The sequence below is a fragment of the Arvicanthis niloticus genome, chromosome 25 (assembly GCF_011762505.2).
Source record: "Arvicanthis niloticus isolate mArvNil1 chromosome 25, mArvNil1.pat.X, whole genome shotgun sequence".
Taxonomy (NCBI): Eukaryota; Metazoa; Chordata; class Mammalia; order Rodentia; family Muridae; genus Arvicanthis; species Arvicanthis niloticus.
The window spans coordinates 16,921,138-16,934,980 of NC_133433.1; the positions used below are offsets into that span (position 1 = coordinate 16,921,138).

The 13,843-nt window shown below is 37.6% G+C and overlaps 1 protein-coding gene across 1 annotated transcript in view; it reads left to right on the top strand.

Moving 5' to 3' along the window:
- Necab1 (N-terminal EF-hand calcium binding protein 1) overlaps nt 1-13,843 on the top strand; it is a 150,113-nt gene that overhangs the window by 38,852 nt on the left and 97,418 nt on the right. Inside the window, exon 4 of the mRNA XM_076924129.1 lies at nt 8,037-8,062. Within this exon, the coding sequence (XP_076780244.1) occupies nt 8,037-8,062 (26 nt within the window). The remainder of the gene's footprint in view (nt 1-8,036; nt 8,063-13,843) is intronic.

Consider the following 13,843-nt stretch of genomic DNA (forward strand, 5'->3'; position numbering starts at 1 on the left):
CATAGCTTTTAAATGAAAATGTCTTGAATTTTCAGCTGAATCTATTTAAAGGTAAGGTCTAAGGTCAGTCTGTGATTAATTGAGATAAGTTGAGAAAATTCATTGATATGCTAAGAAAAAGTTAGAACAGGTGAGACAGGAACACCCAGTCTGACTGACGGTGCTTGTGGGTCACAGCAGAACCTGGCTTTCGAGAGCATCTAACTTGGACAAGAAAAGTGAGGCTGAGCCCTAAAAGTACTTGGTGACATCAACCACTGCAACTTAAATTGTGACCCCAGAATCAGCAACACAATCTGTAGAAAGCTTGAGATAAATTCCTTGGTGTGGATGTGGTTCTGGGCTATGGGACCCCAAGGAACTTACATTTTAACAAGCTCTTCGAGTGACTCTGGCATTAGAAGACATTGAGCAGCAGTGGGCTATATAGTAGTAGATTATTCAACTGAAAAGTCCGAAAGGTGGCTACGTAAACTAAACCAGAGTCTGAGAAGAGAGAATCCAAACCGGAGAAAGAAATTAGATTATCACCAGCAACGATACCTAAGGAAAGAAAAGAAGGATCCCTAGCAAAAAAAATGCAGAAAGACCTTAACAGCAGTCCTCCGTCCTCTGGAGAACATTCACCAAAACTAGGGTTTTTTATAAGCCGTAGAGGTCACCATTAGAGAAAGCAAGGCCAAATGTTCTACTGAAACCTCAGCAAGTGACCTTTTAAATAATCAGGTCCTCGCCCCCCTGCTGGATTAATTAAGTTCTCTGTGGAGGCTGAACAAAGGAGTAACAGAGTGTATTGCTGTGTATATAATTATCAGGCTTAGATTAACAGAGTATATAATTATAATGCATTTAAGCCCGTTCTTACAGAACGGGGAATAATCTTTATTGTCCAATGGTGGGAAGTGCTTCTTTGCTCTGTGAGATTGTTGAGAGGTAGAAACTGATAACAATGACCCACCTTGACAAGTTGCTAAAAAGGCGAAAATTACGAGCACACTTGAGCACACTCTCTGAGGGTCTGGCCTGTAATCTGTATATCTGAAAATTCCCCGGGAGTTTCCTAGGTTTAGCCAGGTTGAGAAAAGTATAAACTAAATTCATCTAACTAATTGGTTAGGCTGGAGCATAAACCAATTAGATTTCCACCCTAAGAAAACCAAATTTCAGAGAAATTCGTCCCACTCTTCCAAATTGTGTCTCTGCCTCTGATCCTCCCTTTCTTTGGTCTTCCAATTACAAGCCCAATCTCTTGCAAGTCTACGGCTATCTCTCTCATCTCTCTGGCCTCCTCCCTCTGTCTCCTTAATCACATCTTATTTCTTGCTTTTGTTAGCTTTAGAAAGGCAAGCACTTTTTAGGGTAAACTTTATTAGTATAACTGTAAAGTGCCCTTCTCTTTGTTTAAGAAAAGAATTTTAATTAAATATAAGAAAAATTTGAGCCTAGGGCTGTATGTTCAATAGGAGACATTTTTTATTGTTAATTTATTTATTTACTTTACATCCAGACTTTATTTCCCGTCCTTCTTCTCACCGGTCCCCACTGCTGTCCACTCCTCTTTTTCTTCTCTTCATAAAAGAGGAGGCCTCCTCATGAATATCAATTAGCCTTGGCATATCGAGTTGTAAGACTAGGCTCATCTCCTATTGAGGCTAGACTAGGCATCCCTGTAGGGAGAAAGGGCCCCAAAGGCAGGCTACAGAGGCAGAGACAGCCCCTGCTCCTACTGTTAGGAGTTCCATGTAGAGACCAAGGTACCCAACAGTTACATGTATGCAGAGGGCCTAGGTCAGTCCCATGTATGGTCTCTGGTTGGCAGTTCAGTCTCTTTGAGCTCCTATGGGCCCAGGTTAGTTGATTGTGTGTTTTATTGTGGTGTTCTTGACCCCTTTGGGTCCGACAATCTTTCCTCCCACTGTTCAGCAAGGTTCTCCAAGTTCTGTGTAATGTTAGGCTCTGGGTCTCTACATTTGTTTCCATCAGTTACTGGATTAAGCCTCTCTGATGACAGTTATGCTTGGCTTCTGTCTGCAAGTATAGCAGAATACCATTAACAGTGTCAGGGTAGGGTTCTCTCTCATGGTGCCCTTCTCTTTATTTCAGATGAACCTTATGTTGCAAGCTGAGTACAGCCAGAGACACACCTGTCCAGTATTTGGATCTTTGAAAACACATTCCATGACCTTGACTTATGTGGGCCCCAAAATGTGTCTACCATCTCTGACTTCTAAAACAGTGACTTTAAATTGAGCAATCTCAGTCCCTTTGTGGATGAGTATAGGCTCCCTGAACATGATTCTCATGGTTCCTTTGTTTGGAGATAAGCCTGGGTAATGAATCTTTCTTCACTCCACCATCTTGGGTTTCCTGTGTACATGTTTGGGATCTGTGCTTGTTCATCTAGATGCAAAGACACTGTGTCCATCAGTTATACTTTCATGCCTCATCTCTCAGTGTTGTGATTCTATTTCCTGGTATTTCCAAGGCTCCAGATTTCAGATAAGGATTTGAAATCTTGTGCTAACCATTGCTAAAAGCCGTAGGTGTGAACTGTAAACTGGCTCTTTCCAGAGCTCACTGTACCTTTTCTTTAATGTCTGAAAGTAATGTCTCTCTACTCCTTATTATCTGAAACACCAGTTCCTGTAGCTGCTCTGACCATCATGTTCCTTTGCAGTCCGTCTCCCTCCATTTGTGTCTGAATTGATGGATGCAGTCCAAAAACTATCATTTAGATCTCTGTAGTGTTCAACATAGGAATAAGGGAGTCTCTGCATGGTGGAAGTTACTCTGGAAACACTCAAATACTCAGTATTTAAATACTCAGTATTTAAATATTTAAATATGCCTAGATCTTCCTGGTAAGTCGGGGAAAACTGGTATGCTTGAGTCAATAGTCCCAGTGAATATTCTTAAAAAGCTACTCTAATCCTCACCTTCCTTCCTTCCTGTAGCTGACAGTTCTCTAAAAAGCTGACTCCAGATGTCTAACCAGGTGTCCAGATTCCCACTTGAAAGGATGAGAGCTCTCAAGTTAGATGTACCTGGAACTGAATCTGGGCATGACTGACGCATGGGATAGGATGGATATTTCCAAGAAGAGACTAAGCATCACTTGTACAATGAGAAAATGTCACCTAAGTCACAGGGTCCTGCTGTGTAGGGGGTAGTGCCCTGGAAGGTGTTCAGTGGGAATACAGCTAACGCTCACTGCACCATTCATGCTAGAAGCTCTGTCTGTTCACATTTCTCACCACAATGCAGTGTGGCAACTCTTAACTTTTTAACTAGCTCTTGATTCATGGAGTTTTCAAAAGACAATGAAGTGATACAGAGACCAAACTGTGATGCTATTTGATGTGCATGGCTACTTTGAAACGCCACATAGGACATTCAGACAGGCCGAACAGTCTCCTAGGGCTGCTGGGAAACAATGCCATAAACTGAGTAGTTCAAAGCAACAGGAATTTATTTTCTTACCATTCTGAAGGCTGGAAGTCCAGTATAATATAGGTTCAGTAAGACCTTGCTCTCTTCAGTCTTAAGAGGGGAGCCTTTCCTCATTTCTTCCAGCTTCTTGTGGTAGCTGGCAAATGTTGACATTTCGTGGCCTGTGGTACAGTTCCACACTCTTAACTGTTCCTGGTTCTTACCAAGTTCTCTCTGTGTCTGTGTCTCAATATCCAAATTTTTCTTCCTTTTCCCATCTAAAGAAGGAATCACTTAGCATGCACACTAATGCATCATTACCCCCCCATCTTAATTTGATTGAATATACAAAGACATCTGAGTCTATGTATCTATAAAGACTACTGAGTGCAAGAGGTAAGTAGTTTGAGGATACAAAATAGCTCACGACAATGCCCAGAGGAAATAATTAGTATGTCATGGCTGAGTAAATCAATAACTTGTAGCTTTATAAATATGTCTTTTTTTTTACTCCAGCTAATTTCCCATCTATGAGACATGTTTATGTCTGAAAAACAGTCTGAGTTTAATTGGATTCACTATTAGGTGAGTTCAGATTCTTTTATGAGCCTGGGATTTAATGATTTCAGCAAAGACATATAAGATATGGAAATTGTAGTTTTGAAAGGGATATTACTATAAAGAAATAAATATAATCAGAAACAGCAAAGGAGGAATTTAGAATGGTTAGTCTTCTAATGAGACAGCCACGATCCTTTGTTCATAGATTTAAGCTGAAATGCAGGTAAATGTGGATCTGAATATAAAATTATTCTGGAACATAACCTAAACTGAAAACTGGGGATCTTGAGTTAAAATTTTCCATGATATTGAGAACTCTAAAGTTACATTTAATGAATCTATAATAACACACAGTTTATAAAGCTATTTGTCTGGTGCATACTTGGTTTCTTTGTCTTTATTTCATCATTGCCAATCAGGTGGCCATGAATATCTCTGTGTTTGATTTTTACTGCTCTCTGGCAGCCAGATGAGAAGCAGTCTTGTATTCACACTCTTCTCGCTGGGTGTCTGTCGGAATGTGTGCTGCTTTACCAGCATTCGGTCTTTCCATTTGGCTTTCTCCCCACTACCCTGATTCTTTCTCTCCCTCAATTTAATCTGATGTGATTGCTAAGATACCCTTAGACTTTTGCTATAAACATAGAAAGAAGAAGGAAAATGCTATCGGATACACTCCAGACTCATCTGTAACTCACAAGTCCTTTAAAATCTTGCATTACTATGGGGAGGAATAGATCACAGTTTGAAACAAGCCCTACTATAATTGATCCACAGAAGCCTGCTGCAGAGAGAACTCTGGCTTCCTACCCACTACTAACAGCATGACACAAAAACAACAGAATACAGGCATGTCGGAGCCACAAACTGCCACACTTGACAAGCATCGTGTTGTGATATGGAACAAACAGGAATCCTGTGTTTATTATTTCTAACAGTTCCACATTATGCTATATTCCAAGCAATGTAATTTTCAATAATAGATTGGATCTATTTATCTTTTGGAAATTCAAAATAAATCCCATTACCAACCTGTGCACCATTCTGAGGAAAACAAATAAAAATGAGTGTTCTTTAATGCCCCTTTCATGTTTGAAGTTCTGTAAAAACAGTAAGACTTGGGAAAAATCATATATCCTACAGTGATACTACAAAATGCCTGAGAAAACCACCCATGAATCCTATATGCTTTAAAACATTCTGTTGGTTTCTCTTCAAAACCTTTCACGAGTATCAGCTTTTTAATGCCCATCACCTCATCTCTCCCTATCACTGATGGGCAGAATTGCTACTGACCACACTCCCTTATTAGTTAATATCTGGAAAGTGGAGCACTGGAAAGTTGTACTGAGAAATGTATCTTAAAGAATATTGTGTTCTAGTCTATAATCCAGATATAGATTTACAGACATCGTGGTTCAGATGTTATGTAAGTAAGATACACAAAAGAGGTAAAGGTTAGGATTAAGTGTAAGTACAAAGATATCCTGTGCCCCTCCACACAAACGAAGCTGTGCACCCTCTGAGTTATGTGCTCCACCCAGATGAGCCAGCCCTGGCCACTTCAGTAACTTGCAAACTGGGTTCTGCAGTTTGCTTTCCTTTTCCCATTAGCTAATTGTAACCAATTTCTCTGTATAATCGAATCAAGCTACTCACCTTTAGCTTGTTCTGTGATTTGAAACTGAAAAGAAGGCAAGGAGGAAGGAACTTCATAAATTGTTGCTGTCTGAGGCCATTTGTTTTTTTTTCAGCCCCATTTCCTCACTGATGACCTACATTTCAGTCAAGGGAATAGCTTAGTTCTCTGAAATGAAATGAATTTATGTTTATATTTTTAACTTTTATTGCAAATATATATTTTTATTCAGCATAATTGTAGCCTTATAGTTTTCAAAACCTACTTTAGCAAGGGTCCTTAAATGGCTTCAACCTCCCTTATAGCCCACTGACCAAAGGTAGGAGAGGAAGATGGCTAAGAGGACAAGGGGGACGTGGATCTGTTTAGAAGTAGCTTCTTGGAGCAATCCTAATCTTTGCTGTCAGCAGTCCAGTCCACTAGCAAAATACCAAACACAAATCAGCAGTAGTGGCTCAATCCAGAACAAACTGCGAGAGGAACTGGTGAGGCTCTGCCAATCGGCATGAGTTCACCGAAGTGGCAAAAAGCAGCCAGAAGTTCTTTGATGCATTTCCTTCTACAAAGTCATGACATGTGAAGGTCAGAGAAGAACGCAAGGCGATACAATGCAAGAGTGTCATCAGTGAAGACCAGTGTCAATGAAGCCCAGTGAAGACCAGCAAGGGGAACCAATGCCAGAGTGTCATCCACTGTCTTTTGGGTTATATTTATACTCTTGTCAAACATCATGTGTCCTCTCAAGCGTACACTCCAGCAAAACATCACATGCCCTTTCACAATGCAGCTTCCAGAAAAACACTACATTTCTGATCTCAGCAAAACATCCTTTCATGTGTCTGCTTCAGCAAAACATCTTCTCATAAGTCAGTTTCCAGAAGAAAACCAATGACACAATTGGCTCTCCAATTGTGAAACCGGAAATTTCACGTAACACTTCACATAACACTTGTTCAGCTACTTTTTCTATTTATAGTTAAGGTTTGAACTTTACCATATTTGTACTACCCTGAGATACATGCTTTGATTCCTCAGTTAAGTTCTCCAGCTCTCCCACATCAGCCGACTAATTGTAATTTACTTATTTGCTGTATAAGTCTACCTCTTTGTGTGTGCTTAAGACAAGATCTCACTATGTAGCTTTGGCTGTCCTGGTCCTCCCTATGTGCACCAGCTTTGACTTGAATGCACAGAGATCTGCTTGCCTCTGCCTCCTGAATGCTTGGATTAAGGTTATGTGCCATCCTGTGTAACCTATGAATCTACTACTGAATTGAGCTCCAAGAGACTAGAAATTTCATATGTTCATTTTGATATTCATTGCAGCCTCAGGTATCAATGGCAATTAGAATGTCTAACATGTAGCAATACATGTTTGCAGAATAAACAGAATAAACACCAAAACCAACACATCAACCCCTACATATTCCATCTGGTAGCAAATCTAATTTACAAAAACACGCATTGAAATATCAAAATATCCAAATATAAAGTAGAATATTCAGTGCCATATAATAAAATTTAAGTTTAGTTACTTAATAATAAGGAATGATAAGGCTGGTGATTAAATGCTGTGATAGTCTCTCATGTCTGGTATTTCTTCCCATGACTAAGAAGGCATACATTGAACTTTGACATGTGACAAGTGCATATTCTAAGATTTTTCAAATTTGTGTTCTTAGTTGATCCTCATATATTTTAGATCTTTAAGATAGATGTTTCTAGTCCTTTAATTTTAAAAATAGGAATTACAATTAAGTTATTGTTAAATTTTCATTTATTATTGCTAATATTTTTACTTCTCCTTTTTCTCAAAATGTGATTAGTTATAATGATTTATTGACAAATAAGTATCTAAGATCACAAAGCCAGTAAGTAAATTATCAAGTCAAGATTTGGAGTCAAGCATTCTGGTCCCAGGGCTTATGCTCCTTGCTACTGTGTGTTATTCTTCTAGTATGTTGAAAGGAGAAGCACAAATACACGGAATTATTTATTCAAGACAGACTCTAATATAATCATTATTAATAATATTAATAATATGCAACTGCTTAACAACGTAGAATGGAGAAGAGAACTATCTAGCCACATACATTCATTAAGCAATCATGTGGTTTGGAGAGTAACTTATTTAAATGTTTAGAAAATCCAATAAAGGGCTAGGAGTATAACCATGGATGATCACTTGCATAGCATGTGTAAGGTGATTGATCGACTAAAGTATCTTTTCATATCTCTATCATGGGGTCCTTAGTCCATAACCATGGCATTATTCTCCTGACATCAATGTATTATATTTATTAACATTTTATCCAAGTATTTGAATTTATCAGTTCTCAGAACTGGAAAAAAAGATAAATGAAAAAAAGTTATCAAAGAAGTAATATCTTTCTTTCTCTCTTTTCAGCAATCTAGACACAGAAGAGCTATGTGGTAAGTATCTTTAAGGCCAATCAAAGTATTGTTAATTTGATTTAGAAAAGGGAGAGATATGATGTGGTATTTTTCACACCTTGGAGTTAAAAGTCTGGGAGTAAGGAGTTTAAAGCATGAGTTTGAGTCACCAGGGATTTTTCTGTATTCTTAAATTTGGCTTCAGTGTGCACATTACTTAAACAGTTGAGGCTAGATAATTTGCTTGTGAATAGAAAATTAGGATTGTGTGATGATTTTATAGAAACTAACTCTTCACTAGCCTAACGTGACTTCTCCATTTGCTTCATAATTATCATGCAGCCTTTACAAAGATGTATCCTTGGAATATAAAAATAACTTTGTCTCATATCTGTACAATCATTCTAGAGACTTAAATGCACTTTTGAAAAAAAGTACAAGTGCAGAAGAAAATATTTTCAAACGCCTAGTCTACCAGCCTTTTCATTTATCTTTGTTATTTTTGTGGCTGGGAACAGAAATCAGAGATTAAAAATGTGGGAAAGTAAATGATCTGAACTTTATTCTTTGGTGTGAGAATAGAGCATTATGAAACTACTAAACGTGATACATATATGTGTCTGAATATGGCAAGTTTTATATTTTGCATTTTAAGACAAATGTGTTAAATAAAACCTGTGCACAGTATGATTTATTGTCTAGGCACCCTAAAACATTTAGGTAGTTTAAAGAAAAGTTCAGGGACAAGAATCCAACTGGAGAAACAAAATCTGGTGAATAAACAAGGCTTTTTGGCACCCCAGAAGGTTAGGCTTTTGTGACTTATGGAGAAACCCTGCCATGCCTTCACACACAGTCACAGGTGTGTCCCACTCTGCATGGCAATGATTGTGCTAACCAGACAAAGGGGTCTCCATAGCCCATTGACATTAAAACGTGCGGTAAACAGCAAAGTCCTTCAAGGTCAAGTTGTAATCTATCCTCCTGTATATACAGCCCCTGCTCAAACTGTAGTCTATCCTCCTGTGTAGACAGCCCCAGCTCAAGCTGTAGTCTATCCTCCTGTATATACAGCCCCTGCTCAAGCTGTAGTCTATCCTCCTGTGTAGACAGCCCCAGCTCAAGCTGTAGTCTACCCTCCTGTATATACAGCCCCTGCTCAAGCTGTAGTCTATCCTCCTGTGTAGACAGACCCTGCCAGTGAAGTGTGAGATAATGGGAAGAGCTAAGACACTCGCATTGATCATTTCGTGAAGGTAGAGACCTATCTCTTTTAGATGTCTAGATACAACACACCAGAGTAACAATTCCCCCAATTGTTCAGGTAATTCCTTTCATACTCAACTAACTGCCTGAGTAAGATGAGCTGACTGGAAAACATAACTATTACTAATATGTCTTCAGATAAAAACATTTAGTGGCTCCTCTCTGATAACTCTGTTGTTTGTTTGTCCTTAAGGCATATCTCAGCTCCTAAAACTACCATATGTTAAAGCACAACAGTGAGTCTTCACTTAATCATTCATACATGATTCTGTCTTCCTTTATAAAAATGAAATTTGATTAGTAATGTACCCTGTCTATATTGGATAATTTGAATGCTACCCTTCCCCCACAGTTTTAGCAAGGGAACTGATTGGGCTTTGAGTGAACAGAATGTTTTTGTATGTTTAAAATCCAGTTATTATATTCATAATCTTGTTATAATACTCTGCTCTGCTCTAGAATATGCATTTTTACTTCTAAATTGCAGTTTCATTTCCCATTATTTTGTGGGTATAAAATATTTAAATTAGATTTTTAATCAGAGCCAAAGTTTCAGTGCCAGCAAGTGAAATATGTCAGGTCACATCTCATACAAATTTCCTGTAGGTGTGGGAGGGGTAAGACTTGACTGACATAGAAAGTAGATTTTATACACTTTCTTCTAGAAACCAATTACGGATTCTAGGCATCTACATGTTAGCTTTATTAAACTTTTTTTTTAAATTCATCAGTTAGTTCAATTATGGAACTAAAACTCAAAATCTATTAAAATATTAATTTAAAATATCTTTGCAGCCTAATTTATGAGAATAATATGTAAATAATATTTTTAATTAATAATGTTGCATCATGTGAGTATACCAGCTGAAGCATCATTGGCGAATTTTGACAATATATGTTTCTTCAAAGTGCATTTTTCTGTTAAGGTTTTTCTGGTCTAATCACCCACACTGATCAACCAACTGCATTAGAATAATCATTTCTGAACATTTCTATCTGAATCTATCATTCAGATTACAGGGTATTAAACCTTGCCTCTCATTTCATTTACTTCCTTTTCTGCCTGGCTTATAAGCAGGGAGGTGCTAACAAGGTACACACAGTAGAAGCCATTCATGGTCACAAGAGAATGCTTTCTGAGACAATTTCCTACCCTGATGTGTTAGTCATGGGCCCTTTTGTTCTTAAACCAGACCTGAGTTGGAAGATTGGGTCACAGAATAAAATCTAAAATTCAACACTACTAATACCATGCTGTGGGAAATGGAGAAACTAACCTCTTGTGAGCATTTTTATTAGCAATGGTGTTGTGCTGACTACGCATGGAAAGATAATTTGCTTTGTGAAAGATGATGTTCATCAAGTACCTGTTTATGAACTTTTATGCATTCTTTTCTTCCACTGACATAACCAATGTCAAGACTACTTTTCAAAAGTCCTTCACATCATCTGAGAAAAAATGATTCTAAGTTTTCTATAAAGGCTGTATGACTATATTTTCAGCAAATTCATGGAATTTATTTATGTATTTCGATAAAAGTAGGTTTTATTTTCTCTTGTTACCCAAAGACATGTGTTTCTTTTTTTTTTTTTCTTTTTTATTGGATATTTTATTTATTTACAATACAGATGTCATCCCCTTTCCCCATTTTCCCTTATCTCATCCGCCCTCCTCCTTTTATACTGTTTTGATTACATGCGAGTATTAAGGTCAGTTCTAGGTTGAGGGTCTAGCAATACAATAGATGCAAATAGTCAAGGAACAAGCAATACAATAAACACAAATAGTCAAAGAAAAAGCAAGGCATTAAACCCAATTACATGAATACTCCTGTGATCACTGTTTCTAAGGGGTTATCAGGATGACCAAAGTATCTGAGCCTACTTCCCTGTCCTAGCCCAAGGTCATTTTCATGTCTGAAGCCTACTTCCTTGTTCTAGCCTAAAATTTAGACTCCTGTCTAAAATTACTTCTTTGATCTAGCCTAATATTTAGGTTCCTGCCTGAGATTACTTCTTTGTTCGAGCGTAATGTCAGATTTCTGCCTGAAGCCTACTTCCTTGTCCTTGGCCAATGTTATATTCCTGCCAAGCAGCTCATTTTCTTGTCCTTGGCCCATGTCAGATTCTTGCCAAGCAGCCCCAAAGGCCCTCGACCTCTCCCCCTTTTTTATTTTATTAAAAAGACTGAGCCTGTCTTAGGTCGTTCTGACAAGAATGCCTTCCTTACCCATCATGGAATATGCATTATCAAAAACAATGCATTTATGTCTTAGGTTGGTAAGACTCTGTGCAGAATCCTACCTGTCCTTGGCTTGCCAGCCTGTTAATTTAATAACTCTGTCTGGGGGTCCATTTTCAGGCTCAAGCCATGTACTTGGCTGCAAGACATGTGTTTCAAGTGAACAATATCTGCTCCAAACCTACTTTTCTCTAATGACATTATGTAATTGGCAAAATGCAATTTCCTAGCACACACTGACATTGTGATTTAATTAATAAATATGAATTGTAGTGACAGAAATATGACATTACTCCAAGCTCAGCCGTTTCCTCCTCTTCTCTTTACTCCACACATTGGCTGATTCATGTTCCTTAGTCTATGATGAAATCCCTCTTGACAATGATCCTTGCCCTTGTCTCTTGAAACATCATTGTCTCTCCCTAATCGTCAATACCACAAACAGGTAAAGTCTTTGAGAAAAGCTGGAGGATGTCACTCTTTTTTTCCAAAACATTTTACCTACTTGTTGTACATAGCCATCTTAAATATAATTTTCATATCATACTCTGCAGAATCTTTAGAAAATGTCGATTTCTGGGCCTTAACTCAAAACCAATTGGATTAGTAGATGAGACTTTAATAATAATCTCAATTTCTACCAAGTTCCTTGTAATGATACTTCCCAGACTTAAATGTACCCATAAATTACCTGGTATCTTATTAAAACACATTTGTGAGTCAGCTGGCTTGTGGGCCTGAGGTGGTGTGTGTGTTAGCAAGTGTGTGTGGACCACTGGTCCATAGAGAGGAAAAGCTGGGAAGCCCTGGAGGGCTGTCATAGACAGTCAAGAACACAGATCTCAATTTGAGGATAAAAGGTGGAACTTAGACTAAGCAAGAAGTGTTTATAGCTAGTGCAGCCTCCAGTCTCACCAGAAATTGCAGCGTCTTGCTGTGAAAAGGCATCAGTGATACTGAGCTTCACCACCTTACTTAGTTTCCCAGTTCAAGCTGTTATCAGGGCTGATGTTGTAGTTGGTATCATTCCTTCTCAAAGTTATAGTCATTGCTAGCTGGTATATGACTTACAGTGTGGTTTCTCCCTCTCTAACTGTGTCCATGTTAAGATGAACAACAAAAATGAGGAAGAAGGGAAATGAACGAGACCCTTAAAGGTTCCAATCTGAAGCCTCTAGGCTGGTGGGCTTTCTTTTATCAATTGAAAATGAACTCTTCTGTCAATATAGCCTCTTTGTACAAAACATTTAAAACATTCAATTCTCTCTTTTATTTTCACTGGATGAATTTTTAATTCTCATATGTAGAATGCCGCTATCGTCTTCCTTAATTAACAAGCTTATCTTTCCTGGATTTTTCTTTGCAGACTTTGCTTATTTCAACTTAATATTGATCTTATCCTGATATACATTATTTTTTCATCTTATGAATATTCTATAGCAATATCAACTGCACAATGAGTATCCACATGGATTTCATTTATTATAATCACTACCCAGATAAAACAAATATCTTAGTCAGCCTTATCAGGAAATTAGTAACCAAGACTTAAACTGTTAATTTTTATTCATTTAAAGAGTATTTGCTCATTCATTAGGTCACTAATTCTTCCCTAAAAGAATCTCTATAAAAGATGTGTCACAGTGCTTTTTAAAGATTTCTGAATCAAGAATGCATTTTACTTTTAGAAAAAAAATTTTCATTTATTTTTAATTTATATGTGTAAAGGCTTTATTTTGGCAGAAATCTTGGATGCTTCTGGTGCACTGTATTTCATTCTCAGAGATGCTTATACATTGGCTACACAATCAATAAACTGCGTTTTTTGTTGTCTCACTTTTGTGACCAAGTCTTCTGTAAGCCAGGTTTGACTTAAACTCTCTGTGGGTAAGGATGACCTTGAATATCTGATCCTGCTGTCTCCAGCTCCTAAATTCTGAATTTACAGGCATGCACCACCACACTTGGCTTATATGGTATCAAGGATGGAAACTAAGGCTTTGTGCATGTTCAACAAGCATACTAGCCAACTGATTTATGTCTCCAGTCTCCACTTTTGCTAATACCAATGTCAACAAATTCCCTATCTGGAAATTTAATAAATTAATAAAAGCATTTTTATGAAACCTATTATTGTATGCCCCAGTAATTGAAATCTCTATGTGATTTTACATTGTTTTAATATAATTTCTAAAGTATAATGATATCACATAAATATAATAATAATAGTAGTTCATCAATAGATGGTTCACAGAAGTGATAAAGAATATTTACATAGTAAATAAAAGTTCTGCTCCTTCTAATATATGAAG